At 40.1% G+C, this 13,210-nt stretch overlaps 1 protein-coding gene across 3 annotated transcripts in view; it reads right to left on the bottom strand.

Moving 5' to 3' along the window:
* Nucleotides 1–13,210, bottom strand: part of Patj (PATJ crumbs cell polarity complex component) — a 300,765-nt gene that overhangs the window by 225,110 nt on the left and 62,445 nt on the right. For all 3 annotated transcript variants that reach the window (XM_052176811.1, XM_052176808.1, XM_052176809.1), the window contains exons 16-17: nt 10,035–10,196; nt 5,734–5,865 (exon numbers count right to left, since the gene is read on the bottom strand). In XM_052176811.1, coding sequence (XP_052032771.1) covers nt 5,734–5,865; nt 10,035–10,196 — 294 coding nt within the window. The remainder of the gene's footprint in view (nt 1–5,733; nt 5,866–10,034; nt 10,197–13,210) is intronic.

Here is a 13,210-nt window from a genome sequence, read left to right as displayed (position 1 = left end):
GCTAGTTGAATAAATTATTGTCTATCAACAATAATGTATTATGCAGTCATTAAAAAGAACTAGGTAGCTCAATAAATACTAAAGTGAAAGAAGATGTAATTGGTTACAAAAAGCAAAGTACTTAACATATATATGATATATCTCATTTATGTGTCAAAAATGCAAAATTTATATAATGAGAAAACTATTATTTATATAATGCTGTGTTTATAAAACACATCTTGGAGGAAAGACATGAAATGCAATGGATTTTCCTGGAAGAGCCATGAGTGACTGTCACGAAAGGCCTGGGTGTACTTTTGAATTTTTATACGATATGCATATTACCAACTTTAAAACATTTTAATGTGCTCAAAAATCCAAAGATTCTTTTAAGTTATAAATGAAATTGATATAGCCCTTCCTTTAAGTTTTAAAAGTCTGTGTAAAGAGAATTTTTGGGCTGGACATGCAGCACAGTGGTAAGAAGCCTGCGTGGCATACTTAAGGCTCTGGGTCTTTCTCTACTGGACTGCAAACCAAACAGAACAGTGGATTCCCTGAGTGAAGGGACAAATCTGTGCACAGATTCCTCACATATCCAAAGGCAAATTATTCCGGGCTCCTCAGCAGCTTCTTCTCACTCTGTCCTGTTTCCACAACTCAGTTCATGACAACTGCTTTCTCAGGAAAACTATCTGCACTTACTGTTTAAGGTGGTCATCTGCCTAAGGCCTTTCACTGAACAGCAGCATTACGACTCTATTCACATGTGATTCGAACCCACAACAGCATTATCTGTCTGTCTATGGCTTTCCAAACATCCTTATAGCAGGACTGACATCCTTACATGTGACTCAGCTCTCACTGAGACAACCCAAAGTCTTTCCAAAATACCTGCTTTGACCAAGATTGAGTCATTCAAGAGGGAGAAAAATGAAGAATAGGATGTAGGTAGGGGGAGAATTATTGGTTAATAAATTTTCCCTTCTAAATCACTGAAATTTAACAGTACCAAGGATGGCAACGTCATGGCTAATGTCAAACATTTTCAGTGAATTATAATCATGAGGGGTTATTCAAAGTTCAGCATAAATCAAAACACCAGAAAATATCCACTTGCTTCATTTAAATTTATAGGGTCAGCTGAAGGTAAAATCCATATAGTTCAATCTTTGCAAGCATTTGGTAGAAATCAGAAGTTACAAGGTCTCAGGCTACCAAACTGCTTGATTAAGAAATGTTAACCCATAAGAATACACTCCCAAACTAGAAATCATTTTCTTCTGAAGCACTGGTTCTTACATGGTGCAGGACACACTACATTAACTAATTCTTAATATCAATTCAATTTTCATAGAGCTATTAAAGGAAAATGCTATTTGGCAGCTTACTCTTTTAATATTTTTTCCAACTAGAAAAACAAAAGATTTACTACAAGGATGTCCTATTTTAAAAAATATATGCAAAATCCTCACATAAAAATAACATATTATATTTAAAAGCAATAGGATGTCAGACCAATTGCTGAGTTCAAATTTCCCTTCTTCCATATTACCATTGTACAAACTCAGATTTAACACCTAAGTTAAGATGTCCCTCAGTTTCCTTACTTGTTAAATGGAGTACATGGTTCTTGTAAGAAATCTATAAACGAATATATGTAAAACAGAGACTACCACATAATTAATAATAATTGGCACCTACTACTACTGTTACATTTATATTAGTGTGGATATAAATGAGTATTAATGATTTTCCATGGACATAATAGTCAAAGGAATGGTGAGTTTACATATACAAAAGGTAGAGGAACAAAGCTAAGACAAAGTACAAAGCGGAATCCTCACATACAGACTAGTAAGGACCCTGTGAAGAATGCATCCAGAACCGAAAACTGGGCAGTAGTTTGACTACTGCCCAGTCTGACCTAACATCCTTCCCAGGATGGAATGGACAGAAAAGGAGCGAACCTACTCCAGAAAGTTCTCCTCTGACCTCCATGCATACACCTGCACACCTGGGATCATGCTCCCATGTGAGAGTGCACATGCACACACGTGTACACACACACACACACATAATAAAAATAATAATATTAAGAATGTGTAAACTTATGGACAAATTTCCCAGGTGCTCTGATGCTTTCAGAAAGAGCTGACCATCAAACTTGAATGTACTGTCTCCAGCACTCAGTCTTACTAGCCATGGAGGGTCATGTGCTAAACACTCAGAACAGGATCACAACCAACAAAAGCTTTATCCTAAAATCTAACCTGTATTATAATTACTCTTTTCCTTTCTTCCTTGTTCCAATCTAGCGTCAAATGTATGGCCATGAGATCCCACATTCGCTCTGTGGTCATACAACCATAGAAGCTCATGTCAGACTTGGCCCCTCACTTCAGAGCAGGAGCCTGGCTTTATTACGCTATACAATGTCCATCAATACTAGGACCGCCAACCTGCTGAGACAGTCACCCACCCCATCATTCCACCAATCAATTCAAGGTCCTTAATCTGTTCACTCACACTTTCCTAAGGTGCAGCTAAATTATGCAAAAAACTAAACTTTGGAGCAAGCACAAATTCTCAGGGTGACTCACATACAGCTCTCTAGAAGTGACTGCATGATATAATATGATCTCATGGTTAAATTCCAACTCCATTAAACAAAGGTATCTACTCACTAATTTTCCTAATCTAACTATATAGCTAAAATTTATATAGTTTGAACACACTGCAGTGTGGTCCTCAATCAAGAGATGGCATCAATAAGCGTTGTGTTGATTTTATAAATTGAGTGATGGTTAACAGTGCTCAAGTTTTCATGTAACAGAAGATTTTCTTTCCTTCACACACAAACTTACTTAATCCATAATGATCTTTTTTGCATGTGATATCGCTATACCTGTCCTAGAGAAGTTACATCAAGGAGACAGATGTACAAATTTTTCAGTTCTTAGGGCAAAGGAAAATTCATTAACTAGAAAAACAGTTAACTGAAATTAATACTCAAAGGGAAAGATGCAACCTCTTCAACACAGCTAATGTAGGCCTTTACCACATAGAAACCACCCTGGTTCCTAAGACTGGAAAATGCTACAGTGTTCCTACAGTACTACTTGGTGTAGACATGCTAAACCCCGGAGGGCCGGATCTCCCTTAGTCATTTTCAGTCACCTAAGAAGTTTATACAAACACATCAGATATGGAAATCCCCAGGAGCATGGCCTCTGGGAGCATCTGCTACTTCTCTACTTAACTTTGTAAAAACTGTTTTTCAAATTTAGAAATTTTTACCTGATAATAAGGGTCATACGATAAAATAAATTAATGAACTTACTGCAAATCAAATTTTTAAACTACATTTCCCTTTTATCTGAAGGTTTTGATGAGAAATGGTTTTCCATACCCCTGATAAATGACCAATGTACTGTACCCAACTGTGAGAGCACTTAGCATCTAACTGAGGGAAATACCCAGCATAAAAGCAAGTGTTTTCCTTTCACAGTGGGGCTATAGAAGACGCGAACTGACCCATTTTACCTGGGTTAAAGTAACGTGAGGAAATTAAGAAGCCTTCTATCAGTTCTCCAAAACATACAAAGACAAAAGAATTTCTAGTACTATTTTTTGCAGGAGAATTACGTTATACAACCTGAACAGAAATCAGTGTCTATTCATACAGATTGTGAGGGGGTACAGGAAAACAAACAAACAAACAAAACTAAACAACTGTTTTTAAAAGCACACAGTTCAAAACTGGTAGCAATTTCTTGACAACTAGGAATAAAACCGAGAGGCTCACAAGTTTTCCTTTTTTTTAGAACTCTATCAAGTTCAGATGCATTTTTCTGCTTTATGACGTGTAACACTAAAAACAGGAAGTCTGGGCTGAGAGTGTAGCTCAGGGCTGTAACTGTTGGTTAGCTGTCTGAGTTACAGACACCTTAGCAGTGAAAATAGACAAATCAATAACTATTTAAAGCCTACAGTTGTTCTAAGATATATTTATCAATTAACAATGAAAATACACAGAGATCTCTGAAATAATGAAAACTAACTGACCATCAAAATCACATTTAAAAAGTGTTTGCAAATTAAACCTCAGCATAGAAGTGGTTAAAAGATTCACACTGGCATTTGTTTGTTCAGTTCCAGTGAGCTCTGGCTGGCCTAAATTTTACCGAGTCTTTTATTGGCTACATATTAGGGTGACACTTCTAAGGTACAGAACCAAGAGCCCTTAAGAGAATCTTACAATTAGTTACTTCCTGTTGCTACTATTTCCCAAAATGTCCATTTCAAATCAACAATTCATAACTCAATAATATTCCAAAAGGAAGCTCTAAGAGCAGAGGCCTAACTGGCCCAGAAATATGCCAGCAAAAATATAATTTAAATCTTACTGTTCTAAGTATTTTTCTATCACATTATCCTATTAAACAGTGATTTCAGAGAACAGAGAGATGCTTCAGCAGTTAAGAGCATTTGCTGTTCCCACAAAAATCCCATTTACTTTCTAACACCCACAGGTCATCTCACAACTCTCTGGAACCCCAGTTCCATAAGATCAAATGCCCTCTTTTTACCTCTGCAGCTACCTGGAACACACACTGTGCACACAGACCACGCAAGCAAAACATTTATAACCATAAAATACATGTTTAAAAGAAGAGATTCAGGGTAGCAAGCTGGCTCAGTGGGTAAAGGCACTAGCTGCCAAGTCTGACTGTCTGAGCTTTATCTTCAAGACTTATGTAGTGAGTGGAAAAGAGTCCTGATCCCTCTGACCTCCACGAGGGTGCTAAGGCATGTGCATACACCCATACCCACACCATTAATCCAATGAATGAATGAGTGAATATAAATTTAAATATTGGTTATATACAATTTTGCATTTTATGTGCTTTATTAATATTGTGTTTAGGTTACACTAGTTTTAAAGTGTGTACCTTAATAGTAAAAGGATTTGTTGTCCTAGCTTTAATTTCCGTGAATGATCAGAGGTCCAATGGCAGGATAGTAGGTGGTAAATTGCTATAAAATAAAGGTGTCCTATTGTGTGCTCCAGTGCTCCCAACTTTGTATCAGTAACGCATATTTAACTACAGTGGTGTTATGCACCATCAGCAGATAGTTTCACCAAGAATATTTCTATTGAGTTCATTAAAACTGGCAGGCAAGCAAAGCCATAGAAGTCTTCATATGACAGGAAGGACAGACAGGAGAGTGGGAGTGTTGCTCATGTGCACAGGTTTCTTTCTGCTTGCTTCTGGTTTAGGAGACATGGTCTCATTACATAATTCAGATGGGCACTGAGATACAAACAGGCCTTGAACTTACACCACCTCAGCTTTCCAGTTTCTTTTTGAAACTTACTGTGAAAATGGCGATGATTATATAACTTATACACTAAAACAACCTAGGGGAGTGCTCTAAATGAGTATATTTCACGGTACGTGAAATATATTTCAATAGTGCTGGACCCATTTTTTAAAGCTCATCAAGTTCTCTCTAAAAGCATCGAGTTTATCACTGCCACCGTCATTTCATCACCATATTCACTAAGAGGTAACAACCTTAAAGAGAGCAACAGAACACGTGACACCCCTCCTTTGGAATTCAGTTTTGCTTAAGTTTGATGACAATTACTAGTTCATGCAGTGCCAGCATAAACCAACAGTCAAAAACAAACAAACAAAGCCATAAATAACATAAACCAAAAACCCTCCCAGCAGGTCCCCATACCTGATAATCCAAAATGCTGAATCCTAAGCCTTTGCAGTCTTTCACCAGCTCCACAGTCTTGACTTCGGGAGACCACAGGGCTAATTCTCCATCATCATCATCTTCTATGCTGACATCTACACTGTGGTCAACCTGAAAGAGCATGGATGGTAAATGCTGGAACACTGTCCTTTCTGTTCTAAAAAGAACCCAGTTTCTTTCAAACTGGGAAGAGTCTTTGGCATGCGTTGTTAGCTTTTTGCTTTTGTAGGGGGGGCATGCACTGGGTACTCACACTCAAGGTCAAGGCTTCCTAAAGCATCCAGACATTCAGAACTGCAGAGCTCTCACATGTTTCGAATGGTTTAACGCAAGGGTTAACACTGACCTCTTATACTTCAATGAGCTCTGTCATCCCATTAGAAGCATAAAAGGAAAAATAGGTAATTTAAATAAAAATTTAAACTTCATGCAAAGTAGAGACACACAGATATTTTAAAAGCAATACTATAATCATAATTTTAGTCAGAGACAGAACAGTAAGGGCTCAAGGAAACCAGTCTAGAAGATTCCAAAGACCTTTTACTGGAAAAGAACAAGAAGAGGGAATGGGAGGAAGAGGCACTGGCGGGGGCAGCAGAGATGTGGCAGAGCCACTGCCACCAGCTCCCTGGGCGAGCACTGGGAAATTCTCCAAGTAGGAACAGGGGAAGCCTGGCCTTAGAGAAAGCGAGTGAGTTCAGATGCCCAGCATCCAGGCTCTCCATTAATTCTCCATCCTGACATCCCTCTCTTCCAGACTCCTGGTCCTTTCAGAAACCCAAGGAAGTTAAACGAGACAGATCTACCACACAGGACATTTCTAGCACAGTATTGTCTGACTCCAATTAATGTTTCCAAAAGTACCTTGTCCTTCCACAGCCTAAACAATTTAGGTTTTAGAAGCAGTCTTACTCAGTAGTTCAGGCTAGCTTGGAACTCACTATGTAGCCCAGACTGACCTCAAATTCACAGCAATCCCGTCTCAGTCTCCTGAGTGTTGGGGTTGCAGGTCTGAGCCACATACATGGCTAAACAACACATTTTCAAAGCAGATTTCTTAGAATCTTTGACACTCTCAGTAAATAAAATGGAAATGTATCATTCCTACAAACAGAACTGAGAGACTGGTATAGAAAAATCAGTAAATGGCACCAATGGGAGGGCTCTATAATGGGAAAGAGTAAAAAGCAACTTTCAAACTGAGAATTGGTTCATATAAGACCATTATTACATAGCTGTGGGCACCCAAACACACTGGGTGGAACCTAAACACAGGAATAATTTCTTGGTTCTTGACTGACCAAACCTGAGGTTAAGGGAATAGTTCCCATTGCTAATCTTCACTATCTCAGTTTAATGTGAGGAATTATTTTTTTATTATTTAAAAAACATTACTTTTGTATGTGTGGACGCACATGCTGTGGCATATGAGTGGAGATTGAAAAACAACTCAGTTAAGTCAGTTTTCTCCTTCTACTTTCCATGCTTTCCAGAATTGAAACCTGCCAAGTCATCAACTAGGGAAAGGATAGTTTTAAAAAGAGAATACTTCCATCTTCCAATAAAATGTTCCAAAGGCTAATATGATTGGGATCGCATGGTGTATACTCACTGACCAATGAAACTAAGAACTGTTGCTATGTCACCTAACCAGAGAGTTTAACAGGAGACTGAGCCGGAGAGCTGCTCCAGCAATTAAGAGTCCTCACTGCTCTTCTAGAGGATCCAAGTTCTGTTCCCAGCACCTCCACTGGGCAGCTCACTCCCGCCTGTAACTCAAGCACAAGTGGATCTAACACCGTCGTTTGCCCTTGAAGGGCACACACTCAGCATACATTCAAAGACACACATATGTACACATAGGAAAAATAAATTTAAAAAGAATACAAGATTTTACCAGGATAAATGAAAAACAGAGAAGACTTGAAAAAGAGCCAACATTTGAAGAGCGCATATATAACCATAAAGTACAAGTGTACAGAGATGTTCTAGCACCCTGTGTGCACATTCTGCATTGGACTGGACTGGACTGGACTGTATCACTAATACATCAGTTCTACCTAACTCCAGTCTTTACAGAAAAAGAAAGCCATCAGCCAACAGGCAGCAGTGTTGACATTTGGCCTGCTACAGGCTGCTGGGTTCCATTCTGAAGGATAGTGGACTGGTATATAGAGTCAGCAAGCTGGGATGATGATTGACACCTTACAGAATTAAACTCAAGATTTATCAAGCTTTGCATGGAAGCTACCACACACATTACAGTTTATTAACAACAGTAAAAGTTACAAAGTATGATATGAGTCCCCTTACTGACATTTGTGTTGTTTTGTTGTGTTGTGAGAAAGGCTGTATTGTACTTCTATAGAGATCCTAGATGGCTTGGAACTTGATATGTAGACCAGGCTGGCCTTGACCTCATAGAATTCGGCCTGTCTCTGCCTCCCAAATGCTGAGATTAAAGTCATATAACACCTGATTTTTTTCTTCTTTTACATTAAAACAAGTATCAGAAGATGGATGGTGGTGGTTCACAGCTGTAATCCCAGCTCTCGGGAGGCAGATGCAGGCAGTTCTCTGTGAGGCCAGCCTTGTTTACAGATCAAGTTCCAGGACACCTAGGGCTACTCAGAGAAACCCTGTCTGGGAGAAAAATATAGAAACAACAACAACAACAACAACACACACACACACACCACCACCAGTAATTAACCAGGCACAAAGCACACATCTACGTTAGCCCAGGAGAGGCAGAGGCAGGATTGTGAGTTCAATTCAAAGACAGACTTATGCTAAAAACCAGGCTTAGGCTAGCCTGGGCTATATAGTGAAGAGGGAGGGAGGGGAAGCTCTCAATCAAGAATCTTAAGTTCTTCTTTTATATGTAGTATAGAAAAAAAGCAACACAAGATTGTAGAAAGTTTTAAGAAATGGCATATGCCCAAAAGGAGTTGACAACCTTCTTAGAAAAGCAAGATTTACCCATGCTCAGGGATCTATAACACAGCACCAGATTATACGGCAGCTATGGAAATTCTGGTAATTTAGGCAATCAGAAACAAAGATGGTGGATAGGGGCTCCAGGAACGGTACCCCTGAAGCTTATGTAGCTCTCCACCTGTAGGTATAATGCTAAGAGCTTGGCACATATTACGCTATTTCCTTCTCCCAGGAGCTCCTGAGAACTCCAAGTTCTGTATGCATGTCCTGTTTATCTTAATTATTTCTTTAGTGTTTTGATAAGACACCATGACAAAGGTAACTCACCAAAGAATAAGTTTATTTGGGGCTCACAATTTCAGAAGTTGACTCTATGGCCATCATGACAGATAGCAGCAGGCATGGCACTGGGGCAGTAGCTGAGAGCTTCTCGGCTCAGACACAAGCATGGGGTTGGGGAGTGTGAAGAGGGAGCGAGAGTGCTGGCAATGGCATGAGCTTCTGCAGTCTCTAAACCTGGCCCTAGTGACACACCTCCTCCATCAAGGCCAGACCTCCTCATCTTTCCCAAACAGCTCTACCAACTGTGGACTAAAGATTCAAATGCATGAGCTTCTGGGGTCATTGTAATTCAAACCATCACAGCATTCTTCACAATAGAAACAGGAATCAAGGTCAAAGATGCAAACACAAAGATGCAAACACAAAGTATCTAAGAAGGGTTAAGGTACACACAACTTCAAAGATGAACTCGGTTGAATTGTAAGTCAAAGGGTGGGTAGATAAAAAGAAAGGCCCTATGTTAAACCATTTGTGACTGGCAAGAAGGGGAAGTGGCAGAAAGATGATGGTCCAAAAGGCATGCATTGACAACACACATCCTAACACCTGCTTCCACAACTGCAGTACACTTAGGTCAGACATCCAACAGCAGAGGAAGTGCTGTCCTGGGTTCTGACCTTCTGCGTTTATGGTAACTTCTAACTTCACTCTGAAGCTTATCAGAATTCTTCATATTTTTAAAGTTCTCAGTCAGGGAAGACTAAGATAATCAATACTCACCAACAATACACCTTTGTGAAGATGAAATAAGTTGAAATAGAAGGGAAAGCCATGAATCCAGACAATTAATTTTAAAAAATAGTAGTTTAAAGGGTTTTCTAAAATCAGAATGAGATACATCACTGTCACTGACTTTATCAAGGAGTTCTAGATAGCCAAAAGTAAATCCAGAAAATGAGTAGGGTGTGGCATCTGCCCCTCCTTATACTGGAACACCCTCTTCAGAGTGTCCCTGGTAAAAGGACACATACACAGTGGCCACACACAACCCTTTGTACCTCTGTCTCAGGAAGAGCAGGTCCCATGGTTCTCGGCTCATCAACTGAGGCCTCCTCATCACAAAGCCGGCGGCAGCAAACCAAGGTAAATGGTGGGGGCACTTCTTTAAGAAAGGAGACTGCTTCTCGGCGAGACTTCCCATAAAGCTGCAAGCCATTGACCTAGGATGACAAGGGCTGTCAACTGTGAACAGGTGCAAAATTAAGAAGCAACAAAAAGAAAACAGGATGGTGTTCCACTGTTCCTGTAAAAAAAGACCCTAAAATTACTCATAATATTTTATTAATAATTTTAAGCATGTAAATTAAGAATGAATCTTGATTGAAAACAATTCAGGTTACAACTTGACTGAAATGGGGAGAATAAAGTATAAAATGTGTGTCAGGCAGCACCATTTCTGGGTAGGAGATCTAATGGGTCACATCTCTGAGGTTTCTCCTTTACATAATCCAATAATGCATTCTTTCAGCTTTCTGTCACTCCTTAAATGCACTAACTGTCCCTGCCAGCCTCCTAACACGCAATTCCCTGTGTTGTCACTGTAAATCTGTTTGCCTAGCAACATATGAGCACATCTGGTTCAGAGCAGTTGGAGTATACTGTCAGTCAGAGCACCCTTCTTCAGTGAGCACACGCCAGAGCATCACCTTAGCAGCACATATATCTATAGCAGTACAGGTGTCACCAGCGCCATTTGAATTCCCATATGCTAGGCTAGTGTAGCATCTCAGAAATGCACAGTTCCCAAGTTCACAGTAGCGTGACCTACCTTTCAAAAGGATAATTTTTCCTTGTTAATGATTTATCCCTATCAATAAATATCATATATATTTTGATACATCAAACTTTGAACCAAAGATGATTTAGAAATCTAGATGGGGTGTATTGTGATTTTCACATATGTTTAGTTCAAAGTCTTCTCAGGTCAGATAACAGGTAGGATTGACTATAACAGGAGCACCCTTTCCACAGCTCTACCACTGCACCAGAGAGAACAGAGGAGAACACTGGGTTACTGGAGGCACTGTCAGCGGTGGGAGTGCTTGGAGTCAGCTGTCCCTAGGAACCACTTTCAAGTTTATGACACACCCCGTACTTAACCATCAAACCAGACATATCATCGTGTATCTCATTATTCAGACACGGAGTAAAACAACAGTAATGACAAAAACACCTCATGGAGAATCTCAATCTCTTTCCCTTTCTGCCTCTCTCAAGTCATTATGACAATGAATGAGTCTAAAGAGCAGAGCCAGGAACAAGCAGTCTTCCTTGGGTCTTTCAAGTCAACCTCCACAAAAACACTAGTCATATTACATCTACAATACTAGGCTATGAAATAAACTCAGAAAGCTCTAGAGTCAAGTGGACAGTAACCTCTATTAAATACACAAAGATACAACGGAAATAGAAACTCTAACCATATACAGTTATTAGTTTGTGCTTCAACAAATTAGAAAGTCACTGAAAACGTTGCTATCTTAGAGTACCTTTAAATATTTATTTAGTTCATTATTTATTCATTTGAATTGTCTCTACTTATTATAGCCGCGCCTGGTAGTCCTCTTCTCTACCTACTGCTAAAAAGATTGGTCACATTTCCCATTACCAAGCCCTAGCTAAGGGGATTTATGGCTGCTGTAAATAGCTGTTCTGGGCTGAGACTTGGCATGGCCCTCTAACCCCAAAGCATATTTGTGTTTCTGGTTTTAAGCTCTAAGAAGTGCATTAAACACATCGGGGTAGAAGGAAAAGAAATGAGGAGGAAGGAGAGAAAGCAAGAACAGGAGATGGGCTGAGAGGGATAGGGGACCAGAGAGACAAACCAAAAATTTATGTGGCCAACATCAAAGTTTTTCTTTTTAACTTAGAATTTTTATGTTTGAATTTTTAATTAAGAATCTACAATATTAAAAAAAAAAAGAATCTACAATATTCCTCGAAGTCCTTGAGCCTGAGACCTCCTTTTAAGTTATACAGAGTCTTAATTATGTAGACTTGTTGATTAGAAAATACGTGTGAGTAGAGGTTTCCAGAGCACTGACTTTACACCTAAGCTTGTTAACGTCTGTCACAGTAATAAGAAAGCTAATCCCCTTTGTGACAGAAGCTCAATAGATTACCTGGATGGCAGCTCTTCAGAGTCTCACAAACATATAGTGGAAGAAAAGGAAGAACTTGATTTTCTGATATGTTAACCAGCACAGGCAGGGACACGTGCAGGGCAAATCTAGGACCCAAGGCACTTGTCTGTCTCTCAGGCTAGGCTGCTTTTTGTAGTCAGCGTTTGTGCTTTGTGAGGTCTTCCTTCTTCCACCCTTCTCCACCCTTCAATCCCCTAATACTAAAGAGGGGAAAAGAATGGAAAGGAAAGGGGTGACATTATTGTGAGACTACTTCATGTTGATTTGAGAAGTCAAGTTCCTTAGGGCAAGTTATTTATTATTACTTCTTCCTCTTCTTCCTCCTCCTCTTCTTCTTCCTCCTCCCCTTCTCTATTCATGACTACTTAACAAACCACAACCAAAAACAACCAACAACCAACAACAACATGCCTCACCTCTCCCAGGCCCTAGCATTTATATACACTCTGAAAAGTCCCCAGAATTACAAACAGCACATAATTGAAGGAACTATCTACAGCTGGCAAAATCAAGTCCTAGCTAGAGCACAAGGCAAATCATAGTCAGCTGCTATTAATCGAGACAGATTAATATCCCACACCTATGATTAAATGAAAACTTTTTTTGATTGGATATTTTCTTTTATTTACATTTCAAATATTTTCCCCTTTCCAGGTCTCCCCATCAGAAAGCCCCTATCCCGCCTCCTCTCCCACTGCCTCTAAGAGGGTGCTACCCCACCCACCCACTCCCTTCCTCCCACACTGGCATTCCCCTACACTAGAGTATCGAACACCCTCAGGCCCAAGGACCTCTCCTCCCACTGTTGTCCAACAAGGCCACCCTCTGCCACGTGTGGGCCAGCGCCATGGGTTGCTCCATGTGTATTCTTTGGTTGGTGGTCCAGTCCCCGGGAGGGTGAGGGTGAGGGTGAGGGGTGTGTATGTGTGTGTGTGCGCGCGTGTGCGTGCGCGTGCGCGTGTGTGGTGTGTCTGGCCTGTTGGCACTGTTGCTCCCTCCATGGGGCTGCAAACCCCCTCAGTTCCTTCAGT

Source organism: Apodemus sylvaticus, chromosome 3 (genome assembly GCF_947179515.1).
Source record: "Apodemus sylvaticus chromosome 3, mApoSyl1.1, whole genome shotgun sequence".
NCBI classification, from domain to species: domain Eukaryota; kingdom Metazoa; phylum Chordata; class Mammalia; order Rodentia; family Muridae; genus Apodemus; species Apodemus sylvaticus.
The sequence above is the reverse complement of the archived record's forward strand: the minus strand, read 5'-3'. Positions and strand labels throughout refer to the sequence as shown.